The sequence below is a fragment of the Panthera tigris genome, chromosome C1 (assembly GCF_018350195.1).
Source record: "Panthera tigris isolate Pti1 chromosome C1, P.tigris_Pti1_mat1.1, whole genome shotgun sequence".
NCBI lineage: Eukaryota > Metazoa > Chordata > Mammalia > Carnivora > Felidae > Panthera > Panthera tigris.
The window spans coordinates 110,325,042-110,346,986 of NC_056667.1; the positions used below are offsets into that span (position 1 = coordinate 110,325,042).

The 21,945-nt window shown below is 45.2% G+C and overlaps 1 protein-coding gene across 8 annotated transcripts in view; it reads right to left on the reverse strand.

Moving 5' to 3' along the window:
* The window catches only part of MYO7B (myosin VIIB), a 103,001-nt gene that overhangs the window by 58,691 nt on the left and 22,365 nt on the right, over positions 1-21,945 (reverse strand). For 5 of the 8 annotated variants that reach the window (XM_042994180.1, XM_042994178.1, XM_042994179.1 and 2 more), the window contains 4 exons: positions 17,239-17,278; positions 5,261-5,374; positions 3,716-3,868; positions 2,129-2,313 (listed from right to left, as the gene is read on the reverse strand). In XM_042994180.1, coding sequence (XP_042850114.1) covers positions 2,129-2,313; positions 3,716-3,868; positions 5,261-5,374; positions 17,239-17,256 — 470 coding nt within the window. In that variant the 5' untranslated portion in view covers positions 17,257-17,278. Of the gene's footprint in view, positions 1-2,128; positions 2,314-3,715; positions 3,869-5,260; positions 5,469-17,238; positions 17,279-21,945 lie in introns of those variants that run through there. The other 3 variants (XM_042994183.1, XM_042994177.1, XM_042994184.1) reach the window with 1 other exon arrangement.

Genomic DNA, 21,945 nt, shown 5'->3' on the forward strand with positions numbered 1-21,945 from the left:
GGCTTGGGGAGCCTGGATCGCTTAGTCAGTTAAGCGTCTGACTTCAGCTCAGGTCATGATCTTGTGGTTCGTGAGTTTGAGCCCCTCATCGGGCCCTGTGCTGACAGCTCAAAGCCTGGAGCCTGTTTCAAGTTCTGTGTCTCCCTCTCTTTCCGCCCCTCCCCTGCTTGCTCTCTCTCTCTCTCTCAAAAATGAATAAACATTAAAGAAACACTTAAAAAAAAAAGTGGGGGCTGAATAGTGTCTTGCTAATGAAAGCACTTCTTGTCACCCGATCATAAGTGCAGACTCCCAGGCCCACCCAGGTCCCCTCAGAATCCAGGCTTTCACAAGTTCCCCAGGAGACTCCTGCACTTTACAGTTTGCATGAGGAACTCCCACAGTCCGATTCCCAGCTTCGACTCCTGGCCAATTTTGTTTTCCACCCTGTCCTATTTTGAAACAAATCTCAGACAAATATTGTTTCCTCTGAAAATATTAATTAAAAAAAAGTTTTGATCAAAATGTCACAATCACTGCCTGCTGAGTCAGTCTGATCAGCAGACCTCTGCTGCTCACCGCAAACACCAGCTCCCCAAACAAACCTCCAAGGCAGAGATGGGATGCTGAGGGGAGAGCTGGGATGATTTTCTCATGGCCTTGAGGGAGGGGAGGGCAAGAGGAGAAGGAAGTTTGGCTCAGAGTGAGGTTCTGTTCGTACAAAAAGCCACAGATCAGGGTACTCTACCCTCTTCTTGAGGCACTGCTGTCCTGGAAGTGGAGGCTGGCCTGGTGAGCTTCCCGGCCAGCGTGGGGCCCAGCTCTTGGGCAGCATGGGCAGACTCTTGCAGTGAGGCTGGTCTGCCTAGTCCTGGGGGGGAGGGGGCAGATGGGGAGCACACGGAGCAGACAGGCAGAGCCCCAGAGGGAGACAAAGTACCAGCCCTCATTGGCACATAATTCCATTCACTTCTGGAAAAGTGGGAATCACCCCAGGATACCTCTCTGTCTTCTTTTCCAGTGTCCTGGGTTAGAATTCCCTACTTAGCAGCTGTGTGTCTCTGGGAAAGGATCTCAGCCTCTCTGGTGGGAGGTTTCCCACCCAACAGTAAAATGGGAATAAGAAGATCTACTTCAAAGGGCTGCTGAGAACAGCAAATGTGATCATCTCTTGCTATAGGACTTCATTCTGGTCTCTGTTCCAACATCCGTCCTCAGAGAGGCCGTGCCTGGTCTGCCCTCCCTCTAGAACAACAGCCCATCACTGTCTTTCCTCTTTCCCTACAATGCTTTTCTTCAAAGCTCTCATTACCTGCTGTCCCCACCCCCCAAATTGGCTTATTTATTGTCTGTCTCCCCTTCTAGAATGTAAACTCCATAAGGTAGGGATTTTAGTCCCTTTCATTTGCTGCTGTCTCCCCATGTTAGTACAGAACAGGTGTGCAACCAGAGCACAGTGGACCCTCGAATGAATGAATGAATGAATGGCTCTACTGTAGCTCCAAGCAATGTGCCCTGAGCCAAATTCCCCCTCCCCCTTCCTTTCCCTCTCTCCCTGCCTTCCCTCAGGAGGGCCTGTGCAGGAAGCAGGGAGGCCAGGCCAGGCAGAGGGCCTCTGAAGAAGGGTCAGGACCTGGATTGGAGGAGGACATGTCCCTCCTGGGCCCCAGAAACCTGAGAGCTGCCCACTGGAGCTGCTGCTACCCCTGTCCTCACCTGAGGCCTGCCCAGAGATTTGTGTGTGTGTGTGTGTGTGAGACATCACCTATTTGACCCCTGTGTTCGCAAGAAGCCATCCTGGGTCCCATTTCTAAAAGTGCCCATCCCCATTTCTCCTTCCTTGTCTGAGGAAATATTCATGAAGGCTGGGGCAGTGCAGGTCCTGCTGATGCAGTAGAAGAGCTGATTCTGAAGGAAGGAAGCCCTGGAGGGACCTGTCAGGGTGGAGGGGCAGTAGGGAGCAGGTGTAGGTGAGATGTGTGCCCTTGAGGAGGCTGTGTGCAGCTGAATGGGAGCCCCTAAATCACACAGGCCTTGTAGGCAGGCTGGTTTGGAGAGGTTTAGGGAGAGGGGATGCTCCTTGCTTTACTAGAAACTAGTGCCTGGCCCATGTGATTCCCCAGGGACAAGGGGAGCCTGACCCCCCCACCTGATAATGCAGCACTGGTCCCTCTTATTCCTCTTCATGTTGAAATAGCAGTTGTTGGCGATGGCAAAGACGTGCGGTGGTAGCTCACCCATGTGGTGGTTGTAATACAGCTGCACCTGCTCCAGGGTGTAGAGGGGCAGTACCTGGAATGGGTTCACGGCCACCAGGATGGAGCCTGTGTATGTCTGGGGAAGGGAACAGGTGGTTAGTGCTCTCTGCTCTGAAGGCCAATGCTGCCTGGCCCTGACCTTGACCTTGAGTGTGGCCTGCTGAGGCTACCAGGACTGGCTGAGTCTGGTGGGGAAGAGGGGTCTGATTCTGGGCCAGGGAGACAAGACATTCAGCTGGAAAGATCGGGATGTTCACCGCAAACAAAAGCTGGGGGTGAGTACATTCACAGGAAGATTAGATGAGGTCTTTGTTAAATGTTTAGCATTCTGTCTGGTGTTTAGAAGACTCAATAAAAGTGGGCTGAATTTATGAAGTGAGTCTTCACCTGCCTCTCACCTGACCACATGAGGCTGGTCAACAAGCGTAGCCTCCACTGATCCCTCCTAGGACCCCATTCAGGACCACCTGGTTATCTGGAGCCCCCACTAGTCCTGGGAATGGGACAGGGAGAGCCACCTCATCAAGTCACATGATTATCCACATCCAAATTTTCATTTTAGGAATGGAGAGTTTAATGTCTCTGACTCCAAGGACTATGACAGCCAGATAAAAGAATGCAAGCATAAGCTCTTTGGAAAGGATAAACTGTAATTCACTTTAGCTTGTTGGCGTTATCAGTCCCAGGATCTCTGAATCACATTCAGCCAGTGTGCACTCAGTGTATTCTATTGCCCCCTTCCACCGCAGAGCCTCCTCACTCTCCTGACCAGCCCTCCCCTCTTTTCGGGGTCCCCTGCTCACTCATCCCTGAAGGGCTGCTCAGAGCCAAACCAGCCACCTTGAACTAGGAGAGGCCCAGGCAGGCAGTGACTTCATAGGCCACACCCACTCAGGGCGGGGCTGGAGCCAGTTTTGAATGCTCAGTCTCCTGGGAAAATCGCATTGGAAGGGGAATATGAGCCTTAGAGCTGGGGTGAGCCTCCCATCCGCTGCCAGGTTTTGGGAGAAGGACCCACATCAATCTGCACAGCCCTCCTGACCATCACAGGACTCACTTCACAAGAGAGCAGGGGTCTGCTGCCTAGTGACCCTGTCTCTGCCAAATGCCTAGGAAGGAACATAAGACTATGTCCACCCCCCTGGCCTCTGGTCCACTTGGCCATCAGAGCAGGCCTTCCACTCAGCCACAGATGAAGGGGGGACAGCACTAACTGAGCACCTACTGTGTGCTAGGGACTGTGCTGGCATGCTGCCTGTCAGCTTTCTGAGACTGCAAGGTATTATGATGCCAAGGAGAAGTGTTAAGCTCCTTGCCCACCTCACGCAGTGAGGGTGGGGGTGGGTGGGCTGGGTGGGGACTGAACCAGGTGTGCCTGGCTCCAAACCTCTGGTGCCTGTTTTTTTTTTCTTCCCCAGCCAGGAGGTCAGTGCACATGGACCAAGCCCCCTGAGCAGAGGGTGGAAACAGGGACTCACATAGATCTTGTGCTGCTGGTAACGGATCAGGAGATTGTGCACCATGCCTGCCTCGCTCAGGTCCCCCAGGCGGATCATGTCGTCCACACCTTGCATTGAATTGGGGTGCATGGGGCTGAGGGTATCAAGGTCCTCTGCTCGGATCCAGTGTTCCTGGAACAAAGGGCACAGACTCCCCTGAGGGGTGGCCTCCACATGGGCCAACCCACTGCACCTCTTCTCCAAGTTCTCAGCACATCAGCTGACCTGGTGGCCTGAGTCTCTGGCTGAGGTCAAGGAAAACCTGAGGGAGGATCAGGGCAGTTTGCAGTTGGAGAAAGGATGTGTCTAGAGCCAGGGGTCAGTGTGAAGCCAAGCGTCAGTGTGAAGCCAGGGGTCAGTGTGAAGCCAGGGGTCAGTGTGAAGCCAAGCGTCAGTGTGAAGCCAGGCGTCAGTGTGAAGCCAGGCGTCTGTGTGAAGCCAGGAGTCAGTGTGAAGCCAGGTGCCAGTGTGAAGCCAGGTGTCAGTGTGAAGCCAAGCGTCAGTGTGAAGCCAGGCGTCAGTGTGAAGCCAGGCGTCAGTGTGAAGCCAGGAGTCAGTGTGAAGCCAGGTGCCAGTGTGAAGCCAGGTGTCAGTGTGAAGCCAAGCATCAGTGTGAAGCCAGGGCTAATGGTGAATTTCAGACCAGGGTCAGAGTAGCTTGTAGCCAGAAGTCAGATTTGGCTGTCATTGAGATCAGGAGCAGGATCACCTGGGGGCCTCACAGATGGCTGGAATAAAAGCATGCAAGTAAAAGTGCTTTGTAAACTGTAAAACATCACTTTGCAAATGGAAGATATAATCATTCATGTTTTACTGGCTTCCCTAATATGCAGCTTACAGGTCATAGCCTAGAAACTTCTCCCTGGAGGCCAAGTCTCCACATACCCGATGCTGCAGCACCTCAGCAAAGAGGTTTGCCCGAGGGGGACTGAAGGGATGAGCTGGACCCCTAGCCCTGCATGCCCTTCCTCATGGCACCACACTTGGCTGAAGCTACCCCCCAACCCCCAGATGGCTGAGCTGCAACCCTGCAGGCCACCCCAGCTTCCACTTCTCTCTCACCTGGGCTGTTCTTTTCAGTACCAGCTGAGCCTCGTCTTCTTCCTCCTCACATTCTGGAGCCCTCCTCTCCTCAAAGAACACCTTTCCTTCTCTCCTCCTGGTCTCCAGGCTTACCCTCCTTTACTTGGCAAAGCAGCTTTCTGCCACCCTCTCCTCTCTGTCACAGCCCCTTCCTCACTTCCCTATTTCCTACTTCCCTTAATTGGCCTAGTTTTCCATCTACCTACTCAGTCCTTGCTCTTTCATTATAGAAACATTCCCCAAGACAGACACATGATGTCCACCATGACAGGACCCCACTGTGGTCTGTTCTACTGGGTAGGTTTCCCCCCATCTGGGCTCTGAAACCCCTGGTGTTGGAGAGCAGTGACAGAAGAGGAAAGGGGCTCAGGGTCCTAGAGGGGTGGGGTTGGGGTGGGGCTAAGAGGGCCCAGCCTCCCTGAAGAGCCTGGCCACACTGACCTTGCCCTCATCATCTTCAACCAAGATCTTGCCAGGCTTTGTTTCCTTGATGATGCACCCAATAGCCACGCTGGTCTTGTTGGCAGGGAGGGGGTTCAGCCACACATGGTCACCCTGGACAGAAGATAGAAGACAGTGGTCAAACACCTGTTCCATGTTCCCTTTCCTGCTCAAGACTTACCTCTCCCGGGGGCCGTCTTTTCCAATGCTCTCTTCATACCCCCTCCTCCTCTTTCCCTCTCCTTCTTATTCCCTCTCTCCTTTCCCACTCTCTCTTGCTCTTGCCAGGATGGCAGTGGGAGGTAGCAATGGAAGATTCCCTGACCTACCTTGGTTCTAGGAAACAGACAAGCCATATTTGCAGGAAAACAGTCCCACCGTGAGGTGGAAAAAGAGTCTTTGCCCTGTGAATAGCCCTATAGGACCGAAACCCGTTGGGTGAGGAGAAGCAAAGACTAAAATCTCATAGGTTTCTGCTAGCCTGTGACATGGCATTGACTCGTATGAACTTCCTTCTGACCCAAGAAAGCTCACCCCATTCAAAGAGGAGTAATCCCCAAACCAGCACAGGTCTACATACAAAGATACTGAAATCCAACAGGAGGAAAGGAGCAAGTGACTAATACCAGGAAAAACAAACAAACCAACAAAACTGTCAGAGAACAGTGGAAGTTGTGGCCAAGTATTTCACCATAGTTTCCAAAAATGTACTGAAGAGTAGATCAGAAACAAGAGCTCAGAAATTAGATGCTGAGACAAGTGGAAGGGATGAGAATTGAGTTGGCAAAGCTCAAGAAAGAAATGGAAGAGATAACATGGACCAGGAATGAAAGCAGAATTGGAAACAACAGAAAAACAATCACCGCTATAAACATAGTAAAGATCACTGAAGACAGGAGGAGAGGGCGAGCTGAATGACAGAGAAATTTTTTAAATGAGGATTAGGAAGAAAAGGATAGATAGGGAAGATGGACAAAAATACGTGGGCACCCAAAGAAGATAACTGGAAATAAACCCAGGAAGATTATTTAAAGATATAATTCAAGACAACTTTCCAGATATTAAAGAAATCTGGCATCTATAGATTGAAAGCACATCAGGTACCAGGAAATAATGACAAAGAAAAATCAGCTCCAGGACATATACTAGCAAAGGTTTTTGAGCTTTGAAAATAAAGATGAGTTCACTTCTAAGGAGAAAATTCAGGACAAATTCAAATCCTATAGAGAGCTGAACAACTAAAAGATCTCAAGAAAAGAGCAACCTACCTATTAGTATGGCCACTACCAAAAGAACAGAAAACATCAAGTGTTAGAGGCACTGGAACTGTTATACACTTCTGGTGGGATTGTAAACTGGTGCAGCCACTGGGGAAAATAATACGGAGATTCCTCAAAAAAGTAAAAATGTATATACCATATGACCCAGCAATCCCACTTCTGAGTATACATCCAAAGAAATTCAAAGAAGGATCGTAAAGACATATGTGCACTCCTATGTTCATTGCAGCATTATTCACAATAGCCATAGGTGAAAGCAATCCAAGTGCCCATTAACATATGAATAAACAAACAAAATGTGATGTATACATACAAAGGAATATCCTTAAAATGGAAGGAAATCCTGTTATGTGGTACAGTATGGATGGACCTCAAGGACATCATGCCAAGTGAGATAAGCTAGTCACAAAAAGACAAATACTCCATGATTCCACTCATAAGAAGTATCTAAAAGAGTTGGGGCATGTGGATGGCTTAGATGGTTGAGCGTCAGACTTCGGCTCAGGTCATGATCTCACAGTTCGTGGGTTCAAGCCCCACATCGGGCTCTGTGCTGACAGCTCAAAGCCTGGAGCCTGCTTTGGATTCTGTGTCTCCCTTTCTCTCTGCCCCTCCCCTGTTCACTCTCTCTCTCTCTCTCTCTCTCAAAAGTAAATAAGCCTTAAGAAAAAAAAGAAGTATCTAAAATAATCAAAATCACAGAAACAAAAAATAGAAAGGTGGTTGCCAAGGGCTGGAGGAGGAATGAGGGAAAATAGTGTTTAGTGAGCACAGAATTCCAAGTTTGCAAGATTAAAAGTTCTTAGGTCTGGGGCTGCCTGGGTAGCTCAGTCAGTTAAGCAGCTGACCTCAGCTCAGGTCATGATCTTGCGGTTCATGTGTTCTAGCCCTGTGTCTGGCTTTGTGCTAACAGCTCAGAGCCTGGAACCTGCTTCTGATTCTGTGTCTCCCTTTCTCTCTGCCCCTCCCCTGCTTACACTCTCTCTCCCTCTCAAAAATAAATAAACATTTTTTAAAAATTAAAAAAAAAAGTTCTCAGATCTGTTGCACAACAATGTGAATATACTTGATGCTGAACTGTGTGCTTAAAAATGGTAAATTTAACGTTAGGCATTTTTTTTTTTACCACAATGAAAAAAGAAAGAAAAAAGAAATCTAGTAACTTTTTATCTAGCCAAATCGTCCTTCCTGTATAAAGGTAACAAACATTTTTGAAGATACAATATTATTGCCATAAGCCTTCTAGAAAAAAAAACTGGGGAAGAAAGTTCAGTCAATAGTACAAGGAATAAAAATAGATCCACATCAACACTCATGATCATGAAGTTTCAAAATACTTGGGACGAAGAGAAAATCATGAAAGCTTTCAGAGAGAAAAAAATAGATTTTGTACAAAGGCTCAAAAATGAGAATGGTTGGCACAAAAACAAACACTCAGATCAATGGAACAGAATACAGAACCCAGAAATGGACCCACAAACATATGGCCAACTAATCTTTGACAAAGCAGGAAAGAATATCCAATGGAATAACGACAGTCTCTTCAGCAAGTGGTGCTGGAAAAACTGGACAGCAACATGCAGAAAAATGAACCTGGACAACCTTCTTACACCATACACAAAAATAAACTCAAAATGGATGAAAGACCTAAATGTAAGACAAGAAACCAACAAAATCCTATAGGAGAAAGCAAGGCACAAACCTCTTTGACCTTGGCTGCAGCAACTTCTTACTGAACACATCTTCAGAGGCAAGGGAAACAAAAGCAAAAATGAACTATTGGGACCTCATCAAAGTAAAAAGCTTCTGCACAGCAAAGGAAACAATCAGAAAAACTAAAAGGCAACTGACAGAATGGGAGAAGATATTTGCAAACGACATATCAGATAAAGGGTTAGTATCCAAAATCTGTAAAGAATTTATCCAACTCAACACCCAAAAAAACAAATAATCCAGTGACGAAATGGGCAAAAGACATGAATAGACACTTCTCCAAGAAGACATGCAGATGGCCAACCGACACATGAAAAAATGCTCAACATTACTTATCATCAGGGAAATACAAATCAAAACCACAATGAGATACCACCTCACACCCATCAGAATGGCTAACATTAACAAGTCAGGCAACAACAGATGTTGGCAAGGATAGGGAGAAAGAGGATCTCTTTTGCACTGCTGGTAGGAATGCAAGCTGGTGCAGCCACGCTGGACAACAGTATGGAGGTTCCTCAAAAAATTAAAAACAGAACTACCCTACGACCCACCAATTGCACTGCTAGGTATTTATCCAAGGGATACAGGTATGCTGTTTCAAAGGGACACATGCATCCCAATGTTTATAGCAGCACTATCCACAATAGCCAAAGTATGGAAAGAGCCCAAATGTCCATCGATGGATGAATGGATAAAGAAGATGTGGTATATATGTACAATGGAGTATTACTCTGCAATCAAAAAAGAATGAAATCTTGCCATTTGCAAATATGTGGATGGAACTAGAAGATATTATGCTAAGCAGAATTATTTGGTCAGAGAAAGACAAATATCATATGACCTCACTCATATGAGGACTTTAAGACACAGAACAGATGTGCACAAGGGAAGGGAGGCAAAAATAATATAAAAAGAGGGAGGGGGACAAAACATAAGAGACTCTTAAATATGGAGAACAGAGGGTTACTGTAGAGGTTGTGGGAGGGTGGATGAGCTAAATGGGTAAGGGACATTAAGGAATCTATTCCTGAAGTCATTGTTGCACTATATGGTAACTAATTTGGATGTAAATTTAAAAAATAAAATAAAATAAATAAAATAAAAATTAATTTAATTTAATATTAAAAATTAAATTAACAACTGTTTTGCATTATGCTAAAAAAAATGAGAATGGTGTCAGATTTCTCAACAGTAATGCTGGAAGCCAGAAGACAACATGAAATAAACATCTTCACAATTCTCAGGGAAAATTCTGTCCAGTACGGAATCCCATGCCCAGCTGACACATGTGAATAAATGTGTTTTAGATATGCAAGTTGTTACCCCTTCTCAGAAAGCTATTGCAGGATGTGCTAGATCAAAATGAGGGAGTACTCCAAGAGAAAGACCTCAGGTCCAGGAGTAGGGATTCAGTACAAAGGAGAGACAAAAGGTATATTCAGACTGGCTGTGAAGGAGCTCCCAAGATGATGTCAAGATGTGTGCCTCAGAAATACAAGACATAGTCTAGATATCACAAGTCAGCAACTCTGGGAGAGATTTCCCTCTGAGGATGAAACTGGTTGACCTCCTGATGAGTCAGAACATTTTGAGAGAAGACTGACATGTCTGGGAGAAATTGGGGGTGCTAAAGGCATGATAAATACACAGAAACCTTAGCAGGTGGGGAAAAGACAATTACAAAGTCTAGCAAAGGAAAGCATGGTGCTTAGAGTATGCTAGCTCAGTTCAGGGTAGCATTTACTTAGATAAAATAAGTAAACTCTATATGCAGGTCTGATCAAAGCTAGGTTTAACAATTTGGGGAGGACAGAGACATGAGTAGCATACTTGTGAGTGCCTGGAGGGGGGTAGGCTCATGGAGCTAGGGCCTTTCTTACATGGCAGGAAGTCAGTCATCGATGATGCCTGAACCCAAAAACTCCAGTAGCACTGTGAGCCTGTTCTTTCCAGACACAGAGGGAAATACCCAAGAATCAATAGCAGGCTTGACAGTGGTCACCTCTGGGGAAGAGGCAGTGGGAAACTGATTCTTTAAACGGTATGTCTGTACGATTTTATACAAATGGAAGCCAAATTAAAGAAGAACTGCAAGGAACAGTTGCTGCAGGATACAGAAAAACAGTTTGACAACATACTGGGCCCAGTGAACGAATCAGATCATACCAGACACCTCAGAGATCCCGGAGAAGCTTTCTTACAAAGAGGATGAAATTGTAGCATGCAGCTGAAGCCGCTGGCAGATCATCAAAGCAAGATTGAAAGTCAAAGGCAGATGATGGGCATCTCACAGCAAACTTGACCTTAACCAGAGATGAACAAGAGAGGCACCATGTCCAATCCAGACTACGGAGGCATGAGTCCCACATGGGCTGGAAGAAGAAATCAAAGAACATGACTTTTGTTCCCTCCATTTGGCCAAAGCTCTACTAGGAAATAAATGAGAAGCCACATCACAGAAAATAGAGCTTCTTCATGACCTCCATCAGCAGGAAAAGACTGCAAGAGCTGCTGAATCAGGAAAAGAATGGAGAAGAGAAATAGCATCTCTCAGCCGTGAAGAAAGTAAGAGTGTCTATGGAGACTCATGAAATGGAGGAGGAGTTGAAGAAAGCAGGGAGATGTGAGGAGTCCTGGGAGTCCTCCTTGCTCTGCGTGATAGGAAATACATAACAGCTGGGTGCGGGAAGAGCTCTTGCTGGAGAGAATGTGGGAGTGCCCCAGCATGAGACAGAAACTACTGCAAAGGCCAGAAGCCATGAACAACCCACTCCCTGGAGACCTGGTCCTTCATACTAATGTCTCCCAAGAAAGGTGGCCTCTTTTGGCCTCCTCACTGAAACGGCACTGTGCCCTGATACCTTGTGCCCACCTGCCACGTCTTTCTCTTCCCAAAGTAGAAGAGGTGGACCTAGAGATGGTCTATGCCTGCATATAGTCAGATAGATGAAGACTCAGATGAGTCATCAAGGGAGCTCCAGCAGCAGGCCTGGTCTAAGCTCCAGTGCAGGCCCATCAGTAGACCCACAGAAGCCTGTCCCCTCTGCAGGGACAGATGGCATGGTTACTGCTGGTGCCAAAGACCTTGTTTTTCTCAGGAATGTCTCACAGTGCCTGGGCATTGTATCCCCTCCCTATCTGATGAAGTATGGTTGAAGATAAGGTATGATTGATTTGTCAACAAACAAACGTTTATGACTTTGTGCACTGGAGACTGGGCCGATCTAAGAGAGGTGCTTTGAATTTCAAAATAATTCCAACCAGTCTTCTGCATTGAATAGTTCCCAGCCCCTCTGCACACAGATATGTAAACATTCATAGTCCTCATTTGGAAGGAAGATGGGGTTTCATTAATGTGACTGAAAACTGTGCTCTGCCCAGGGCCTTGGGGTGGCTCAGAATGTGTGCCAGCACCAGGATCTCGGTTTCCTCACTTGCCCATAGGGTGGAGGGTGAAGAAGCTGGTGATGATGGCAAAGAGAAAGATCTATTTACATGTTCATCCTTAAGTCAGCTACCTTGTGTGTGCATCCTTGTGATGGGATCCCCAAAGCCAAAATCAGGGACAATCTAATGGTTGAACAATACATGGGCAATGCAAGACCTAATCACCTTCTTTAAAAGACTTCAACTTTTGTTTGAGGACTCACCCCTCCCCAATACATGGGGTTCTTGGTGAGCACCATCCCCTCCAGCTCAGGGGTGGGGCAAGTGATACAGCCCAGTGCACTCATCCTATCCCCTCAGCTGCCAGAAAGGAAGGCTGTATACAATGCACAGTTTGTAAATCCTTAGTGTGTGGTCAAGGCCAGCACTATCCAATAGAAATACAGCTCAAACCGCATGTGTAATTGAAAATGTTCTAAAAAAAAAAAAATGAAAGTGTTCTAGCAGCCACCTTTAAAATGTAAAGAAAAACAGGTGAAATTAATGTTATGAATGCTGTTATTTTTTTATTTTCAGTTTTTATTTGAATTCAAGTTAGTTAACATATATGGTAAAATTGGTTCCAGGTATAGAATGTAGTGATTCATCACTTACATACAACACCTGGCACTCATCACAATTGCCCAGCACCTATCTAGCCCATCCTGCCACCCACTTCCCTCCATCAACCCTCAATTTGTTCTCTATGGTTGAGTCTCTTAAGGTTTGCTTTCCTCTCTCTCTCTTTTTTTCCCTTCCCTTATGTTCATCTGTTTTAAATTCCACGTGAGTGAAATCATACGGTATTTGTTTTTCTCTGACTTACTTCGCTTAGTATAATGCACTCTAGCTCCATCCACATCATTGCAAATGGAAAGATTTCATTCTTTTTGATGGCTGATTAATATTCCATTGTATATATACACCACTTTTTATTTATCCTTCAGTGGGTAGACATTTGGGCTGTTTCCATAGTTTGGCTATTTTTGATAATGCTGCTATAAACACCAGGGTGCATGTATCCCTTCAAATCTATATTTTTGTATCCTTTGGGTAAATACCTAGTAGTGCAATTGCTGGGTCATAGAGTAGTTCTATTTTTGACTTTTTAAGGAAACTCTGTACTGTTTTCCAGAGTGGCTGCACCAGAATGTTGTTATTTAACCCAATATATTCAAAATATTATCATTTAAACAGTTAAGAAATGTAAAAATTGTTAATGAGATATTTTATATTCTTTGTACTGAGTCCTTGGATCTGGCATGTGCTTTAGACTTACAGCACATCCCGATTCAACGCAGACATATTTGTAGCACCTGGGGCTCATGACCACCACAGTGGACAGAGCAGATTCAGCCCTGGCACTTACCACCTGCTCCCAGTACTTTCCCAGATGCACCATGACCTGGATCCCTTTGGGCCTTTGCATGTGCTGTTTCCTTAGTCTAGACCACTGTCACCCACTGTACACATTCAGAACATCTAGTGGTCCTAATATTGTTATCAAAGTTTGGGATTATGTATGACTTCCAATGACCCTATGTAATCCTGTGACAATGGTATCGTTAATTCTATTTAACCACGAAGATGTAAGTGATAGTGTTGGGATATGAACCATGCCGGTCTGTCTCTAAGAGGTGGCCAGAGAAATCAGGAGGAGGAGGTTGAAAGAGGTTGGAGGAAGACTGGAGGAGTGGGTATCAGCTGACTAGGGTAATAGGTGGCTGGTTCGCGTGTGGTCTTTGCACCTCACAAGCTGTAGCTGTGTCTCCCCACTCCTGGGCAGGACCACTGGGTCAGAAAGGGCACTGCCCCTGATGTCCTGAGAAGTCTCAGACAGCCCCATGTTCATCTGACTAGTGGTAAAACTAAGGTCTAGAGAATGGAAAGCCTGGCCAAGGTCATACAGCAAGCAACTGGCAGAGCAGCGAGTTCGCCATATTCTTTGAGGAAGGACCCCTCAGCTGCTGCTGGAGAAACCCCCACCTCACTCCCAGCCTGGAGTATACTTCTGAAGTGCAAAAATCAAATTTCTCTCAACTCGAGTCCTATTTTAATTATATCAAAAGAGTTTACAGGGTGCCTGGGTGGCTCAGTCGGTTAAGCATCTGACTTTGGCTCAGGTCATGATCTTATGGTTCATGAGTTCAAGCCCATCATCAGGCTCTCTGCTGTCAGCACAGAGCCTGCTTCGGATACCCCTGCCTCTCAAAAATAAATAAACATTAAAAAATTTGTTTAAAGATTTTTATTAGCCTGGGGGGGGGGCGGGGTCCACTGCTAATTGTTTTCAAAAAGATACTTTTTAGCTCATCAAACTCCACACCAGAAAAACAAATAACCCAGTGAAGAAATGGGCAGAAAACATGATTAGACACTTCTCTAAAGAAGACATCCGGATGGCCAACAGGCACATGAAAAGATGTTCAACGTCGCTCCTTATCAGGGAAATACAAATCAAAACCACACTCAGATACCACCTCACGCCAGTCAGAGTGGCCAAAATGAAGAAATCAGGAGACTATAGATGCTGGAGAGGATGTGGAGAAACAGGAACCCTCTTGCACTGTTGGTGGGAATGCAAATTGGTGCAGCCACTCTGGAAAGCAGTGTGGAGGTTCCTCAGAAAATTAAAAATAGACCTACCCTATGACCCAGCAATAGCACTGCTAGGAATTTATCCAAGGGATACAGGAGTACTGATGCATAGGGGCACCTGTACCCCAATGTTTATAGCGGCACTCTCAACAATAGCCAAATTATGGAAAGAGCCTAAATGTCCATCAACTGATGAATGGATAAAGAAATTGTGGTTTATATACACAATGGAATACTACGTGGCAATGAGAAAAAATGAAATATGGCCTTTTGTAGCAACATGGATGGAACTGGAGAGTGTGATGCTAAGTGAAATAAGCCATACAGAGAAAGACAGATACCATATGGTTTCACTCTTATGTGGATCCTGAGAAACATAACAGAAACCCATGGGGGAGGGGAAGGAAAAAAAAAAAAAAAAAAGAGGTTAGAGTGGGAGAGAGCCAAAGCATTAGAGACTGTTAAAAACTGAGAACAAACTGAGGGTTGATGGGGGGTGGGAGGGAGGGCAGGGTGAGAGGGAGGGCAGGGTGGGTGATGGGTATTGAGGAGGGCACCTTTTGGGATGAGCACTGGGTGTTGTATGGAAACCAATTTGACAGTAAATTTCATATATTAAAAAAGAAAAAAAAAAACAAAACAAAAAAAAACAAAAAGATACTTTTTTCCATAATGTAGTTATTCAACATGTTTGAGTTTTCTCAACAATACAGGTTAAAGTAAACATTAAAGCCTGTTGTAGACTAAATTCATATATCAAAGCTCTATCCCCCAGTGTAACTGTATTTGGAGATACAGCCTTTAAAATGGTAATCAAAGTTGGGGCACCTGGGTGGCTCAGTCAGTTAAGCATCCGACTTCAGCTTGGGTCATGATCTCACAGCTTGTGAGTGTGAGCCTCGTGTTGGGCCCTCTGCTGTTAGTGCAGAGCTGCCCTTCCCCTGCTCATGCACGTGTTCTCTCTCTCTCAAAAATAAATAAACATCTTTTTTTTTAAGTAATTAAGGGGGTCTCCTAGGTGGCTCAGTCGGTTGAGCGTTCAACTTCGGCTCAGGCCATGATCTTTCAGTTGACGAGTTCAAGCCCCGCATCAGGCTCTGTTCTGACAGCTCAGAGCCTGAAGCCTGCTTTGGATTCTGTGTCTCCCTCTCTCTCTTCCCCTCCCTCACTCATGCTCTGTCTCTATCTCAAAAATAAAATAAACATTAAAAAATTAAAATAAAAAAATAAAAAAGTAATTAAGGTTAAATGAGGTCAAAGAGGTAGAGCCCTAACCTGGTGGGATTGGTGTCCTTATAAGAGGAAGAGACACCAGAGAACTCTCTCTCTCTGTGTGACAAGAAGGAAAGCCATGTGAGAAGGTGGCTATCTGCAAGCCAGAAAGAGAGGTGTCACCAGACACAAACCCTGCTGACACCTTGATATTGGGCTTCTAGTCTCCAAAACTGTGAGAGAATAAATTTCTGTTGTTTAAGCTGCTCAGTCTGTGGTATGTGTTATGGCATTTTGCTGTGGCACAGTTTTGCAGAGCGGCCTAATGGTTAGCCCCTTTGGAGTCAGACAGACTGGGTTCTCATTCCTTCTCTACCTTCCATGAGTGAGATGGCCTTGGGCAAGTCACTTAACCTCACTGACATCAGTTTCCTCACCTATTGAATGGGGCAGCTTCCCAGGGCTGTTGTGAAGATGGAATATAATGTGGGTCAGGAGCCTGAGTGGTGCCGGGCATGGAGTAGAACCACTGGATGGTATGTCAGGAATAAGCACAGTGTGGTTCTGCCCTTTATTCAGGAGTCACTAGGACCCATTAAAGGGACCATTGGTGAATCAGGCCATCACTGTCTTCCCAAGGAACTTGCAATCTTAGAAGACAGAGCAGGTGTACCATTGCAGTTGAGCATAATATGCCCCCAAAAGGTAGCTTTCTAAACTCTGCTTGAAGTTAGTCATGTTCCCAGTGGGCCCCTTGGGACTAATGCATCCCATGGGTATATTCCTTTGTGAAATAAACCTGGCTTTGCCTTACAACTCATGCTCCTCATGCTCCAAAATGGTGCCAAGTTCTAAAGTGATTTAGATACCAAAAGCCCCTGCAGCCTGAATTTTGAAACCACGTATGTTCTCTTTCCAGCCTAGAACAGCCTGTCTCTATTCTGGAAAAGACAACCCTAGCCACCCTTCTGTGACTCAGATAGTTGGAGGGCTTGGTTGCAGGAGCCCATGGTTGCTGGGTGATGCTGTCCCCTCTCAGCAGTGTGGATCCAGCAGCCAGGAGGAGACAATGGCCACTGTGTGGCTTTGCATGCAGAAAAAGAATATCTGGGGCATTTTCTTATCAAAAAGGACTTCTCTCTATCCAGCCTTCCTGGGTTGGGGTTGGAATTCATGGGTGGGGTGGAGTGGAGGGCAGGGAAGAATGCCCAAGCTGGTTTGGGACTCTCCTCTGGGCTCCTCCAGCCTCCAACCTTCTCTCATCATGCTTGCACCACCCCAGCTGCCTGGAGGCCTGTGCCCCCCACCCCCCACTCCAGGGCAGGGCAGTGTCTCAGCATTTGCTTCCTTTCCACATGGAGCCATCTCTTGGCCACTGGGACACAGCAGGCGCTTAGATGTTTATTAAGCTGAGGGAAGATGGCGAAGAGCCCAAAGTTGAGATTGGACCCAGTATTTGATTCCCATCCACTCTGAGTGAGCTCCTTGCAACTGTTGCAATGAGACAACAAAAGAGAAATCCCCTTGTCAAGGCATTTAAGCCTTAAATAGAAGTGAGGGATTACTGCGCCAAGTGTGGCCGCCTGCTCAGGTCCAGAGGTTGGCCAGACTCGTTTTCTTTAGGTAATATAATCTGTCTTGTTCTTCCTACTCCCTTGTCTCTGACGTTTTCCTTGGGGGCTCTCCTTGCCTCTCGCTGAGTGTAATTCCCAGATAATCCCTGGATGCAATAGATGCAATTCTTACCAGCCTGAAGGCCGACATCTTGGGTGGCAGCTCCCCCGACCTGTGAGCAGAGAAAAAGCAGATCATCAGTCCTCATGGCCCTGCCTTGGAGCCCCTGGAGGGCAGGGGCCACGTGTGCACCTCAGCATATCCTCGAATGCCCTGCATGGGGCCCAGCTCAAGAAATGATTCTCGAATAAATGGACGAATAAGTCACCGTCCCACCTAAGTGTGAGAAGATGCTTTCTCAGTTTCTTCTATCCTATCTCATCTTTATTGAACATCTGTTTTGCACTCAGTACTGGGTTCGACATGGGGAGTCCAGGTGGTTCCAAACGTACTTAAGACACAGTCCCTGTCATCCAGAAGCACAAATTTTATCTGCTTGGACACCTGTGAAAGCCATTCACCACCACACACTATAGGGAGTGCTGAGGTAAGCAAGGCAGCATAGCTAAAGACACATGACATACTTTATATAAATCTCATAGCACCCCAAAACACAGGTGTTCCCCCATTTGTTAAATGGGATCTCACAAAGGGCAGGTGACCCAGTAAGTTAGCAGCACAGCTGGGAATCCAACCCTGGTCTGCCTCCTTTCAAACCTGCCCCCAGCTCCTGGCTGCCTTCCAGGGGTATAGGCATGCACATGTGTTCCTTCCAAACTCATATCAGATGAAGTACACAGACACCAAAGGCTAAATCAACCTCTGTAACTGCATGAAATTTGCTGTACCCTGTGGGAGGAGAGGTGAGATACAAAGCTGAAATCCAGGCAGGTCATGATCCTGAAGAACCTGAATGCCATAAGAATATGGCCCCCAATCTCCTCCTAGGGCCTTTCCCTTCACCTTGACCTCTTCCTGTCTGAGGGAGATGCTGATTGTTTTGGTCTGCTCTGCTTGAAGTTCTTCCCTCTGTTCTTTTCAGGGAAATTCTCCTTCCTTTGTCCAAACTGTGTTCCGGATAAGGACTGTCAATGACATAAATCATGGTACCCAGAACCAGACTATGACTCAAGCAAGGGCCAACCACAGGCTTTCCCTGAGATGTTCTAATTGGAACTGGGGGTTGGTTTTCTTTCTAGCCACGAAGATTTGAAGTGTGATTCCAAAATTGCCAGAGGTTACTGTCCTAATGTCCTGAAAACAGCTGGCTTGGGAGAGTAAAGTTGGGAGTTGGAAGGAGACAAAGGACAGAAATTCTGTCTCTGACTTTTTGTACTTTGATTATTTGAGCTAAGTCATTGAAACCAAAGAATTCTCCCTGATCTGGTGACCCCCCATTCTATTCTCTTTCAGCTTGCACATCCCCCTTGTGCATTCCCACCCTCTTCCAGGGCCACTTCCAGGATTAATGCACTTCCAAGTCCAAAATCAATGTCTCCAATCCCCACCTTTCTCCTGAACTCCAGGTCTACCAAAGCCCCATTTTCTGGATATGTCCAGCAGATAGGTTATGGACACATTAAACTCATTAAACTCAGCATGACCACAGCAACTCATCTCCTCTGTTTCCGCATCTGCTCTTTTCCATGCATTCTTTATCCCAGTGAATGCTATTAGCAATTGTGAATAAAACATTTGAATCATGGGGTGCCTGGGTGGCTCAGTCAGTTGAGTGTTCGACTTCGGCTCAGGTCATGATCTCATGGTTTGTGGGTTTGAGCCCCACGTTGGACTCTATGCTGACAGCTCAGAGCCTGGAGCCTGTTTTAGATTCTGTCTCCTTCTCTCTCTGCCCTGACCCAGCTCGTGCTCTGTCTCTCTCTCTCTCAAATAAATAAACATAAAAAAATTTTTTTTAAACATTTGAGTCATCCTATTATCCCCATCTTTAAATGATTGCTTTCATTTGAAGATTTCATCTATTAAAACTTGAGGTTCCCAGCTATATGTTGTCTACAAGAAACCCACTTTAAAAATAAAAACAGATTAAAAATAAAGAGATAAAGAAAGATATACCATGCTAACACTAATCAAAAGAAAGCTGGAGTAGCTTTGGTTATTTCAGACAGAGCAGACTCCAGGGCAAGGAGAATTATGAGGAATAAATAGGGCATTACATAATTATAAACAACAGAGGTGCCTGGGTAGCTCAGTCAGTTAAGTATTTGACTTTGGCTCAGGTCATGATCTCACAGTTCATGAACACAATCCCCGTTTTGGGTGAGCGTGAGCCCCACTTTGGATGAGCCACTTCTCTTTCTTCCTCTCTCTCTCTCGGCCCCTAGCTCATTTGTGCACTTTCTCTCTCTCTCTCAAAAATAGATGAATAAACAAACAAAACAAACAAACAAACAACAATAAATTGGCCCAGGAGGGCCAATTCTCAAAGAAGACATGACATTACTTAACATGTATGTACCTAAAAGCAGGGCATCAAAATACATGAGGCAAAAATAGGTAGAACTACAAGGAGAGAAAGATGAGTCCACTATTATAGTTGGAGTCTTTAATACTCCTCTATCAACAAATGACACATCTAGCAGGCAGAAAATCAGTAAGGACATCATCAAATTCAATGGCATCATCAATCAATTGAATGTAACTGACATTGGTAGAATACTTCAGCCAACAACAGCAGAATATACATGTTTTTCAAGTTCATGTGGAACATTCACCAAGATAGACCAAATTCTGAGCCATTAACATACCTGAACAAATTTAAAAGAATAGAAATCATACAATGTCTGCTCTCAGACCATGATGGTATTAAATTAAATCAAAATAGAAAAATCCCAAAATACTTGGAGATTAAGAAACACATTTATAATTAATACATGAATCAAAGAAGTCTTAAGAAATATTTTAAATGTTTTCAACTAAATGAAAATGAAAATACAACTTATCAAAATTTGTGGGATGTAGTGAAAGCTATGCTTAGAGGGAAATACATAACATTGAAAGACTATATTTAAAAAGAAGGTGGGTGCCTGGGTGGCTCAGTTGGTTAAGCGTCCGACTTCAGCTCAGGTCATGATCTCACAGTCCGTGAGTTCGAGCCCCACGTCGGGCTCTGTGCTGACAGCTCAGAGCCTGGAGCCTGCTTCAGATTCTGTGTCTCCCTCTCTCTCTGCCCCTCCCCTGCTCATGCTCTGTCTCTCTATGTCTCAAAAATAAATTAAAACATTTTTAAAAAATTTTTTAAAAAAGAAGAAAGTTCTAAGGGGTGCCTGACTGGCTCAGTCAGTGGAGCATGTGATTCTTGATCTTGGGGTTGTGAGTTCAAGCCCCATATTGGGGGTAGAGATTACTTAAAAACAAAACCTTTAAAAAAATTAAAAAGAAGAAAGATCTAAAACTAATAATCTGAGTTTCCACCCTAGGAAACTAGATAAAAAAGAGCAATATAATCCTAAAGCAAGAAGAAGAAAAGAAGAAACAATAAAAATTAGAGCAGAAATCCCAAATTTGAGAATAGGAAATCAATAGGGAAAATCAATGAAACCAAAATCTTGTTCTTTGAAAACATCAATAAAACTGATAAAACTCTAGCCAAGCTAACCAAGAAAAAAAGAGAGAAGACACAAATTTATAATATCAGAAATGAAAGAGGGACATCTGGAGGATAGTTGACCTGATCCCATTGACATTAAAAGGATAAAAAAGGAATATTATAAACAGCTAGATATCTACAAATTTGGTAAATTTAGATAAAATAGACCAATTCCCTGAAAGACAGAACTGTCAAAAACTCACACAAGAAGAAATAGACAATCTGAATAGGCCTATATCTATTAAAGAAATTGAATCAATAATTAACAACCTGTCAAAAAAGAAGCATCAGGCCTAGATGGCTTCACCAATGAATTCCACTAAACATCTAAGGAAGAAATGGTACCAATTCTCTACAACATCTCCCAGGAAACAGAAGCACAGAAAACACTTCCCAACACTTCCTAATTCTGAGCCAGCATTACCCTAATACCAAAGCCAGGTAAAAGACACTAAAAGAAAGGAAAAACTACAGTCTGTGATGCCTCCTGCCCATCTCTTAGTCCCCTGTCATCCTTCACTTGAGAGACAGGAAGCCTCCCAGGTAGACTTGCTTCCTGGCCTCTCCAAAAAATTATTCTCCATTCTACCAACCAAGTGATCTTTAAAAGATACAAAAAACTGACCATATCATACCTCTCCATAGCCAGGAGCATGTGCGTCATACCCTTATGGCATTCAGGTCCTTCGGGATCATGACCTGTCTAGATTTCAGCCTTGTATCTCACCTCTCCTCCCACAGGCCACACCAAATTTCATGCAGTTCCAGAAGCCCCCCCGCATTCTCTCTCACTTTGGTGTCTGTGTACTTCATCTGATAGGAGTTTGGAAGGAACACATGTGCTTGCCTGTATGTACCCACACACAGGTACACACACCCTCATATGCTGCAGCTATAATTTTCTACCTCAGCTCTTATTGCTGTTTTTATGTGTCACTGTGTGTGTCTCTCTCACACTTGCAAGAATCTTAAAAACAGAACTATGCCCTACTCATTCCAGTAGGGGCTCACAATATGCTTGCTGAATGTATGGATGGATAAATGAGTGGGTGGGTGGGTAGATGGATAGATGGCCACCAGGAAGATGGGAGCAGACATGCCCCCCCCATCCCAGGGAAGTAAGTATGGTGTTGCCCCTGAGGGAAAGCCCTCAGAGTATTTGCAAGTTCCTGCTTCTTGTTAGTGAGATGCTTTATTCTTAGCTCAGGCCCCTTGCCCAGCCCTGAAGT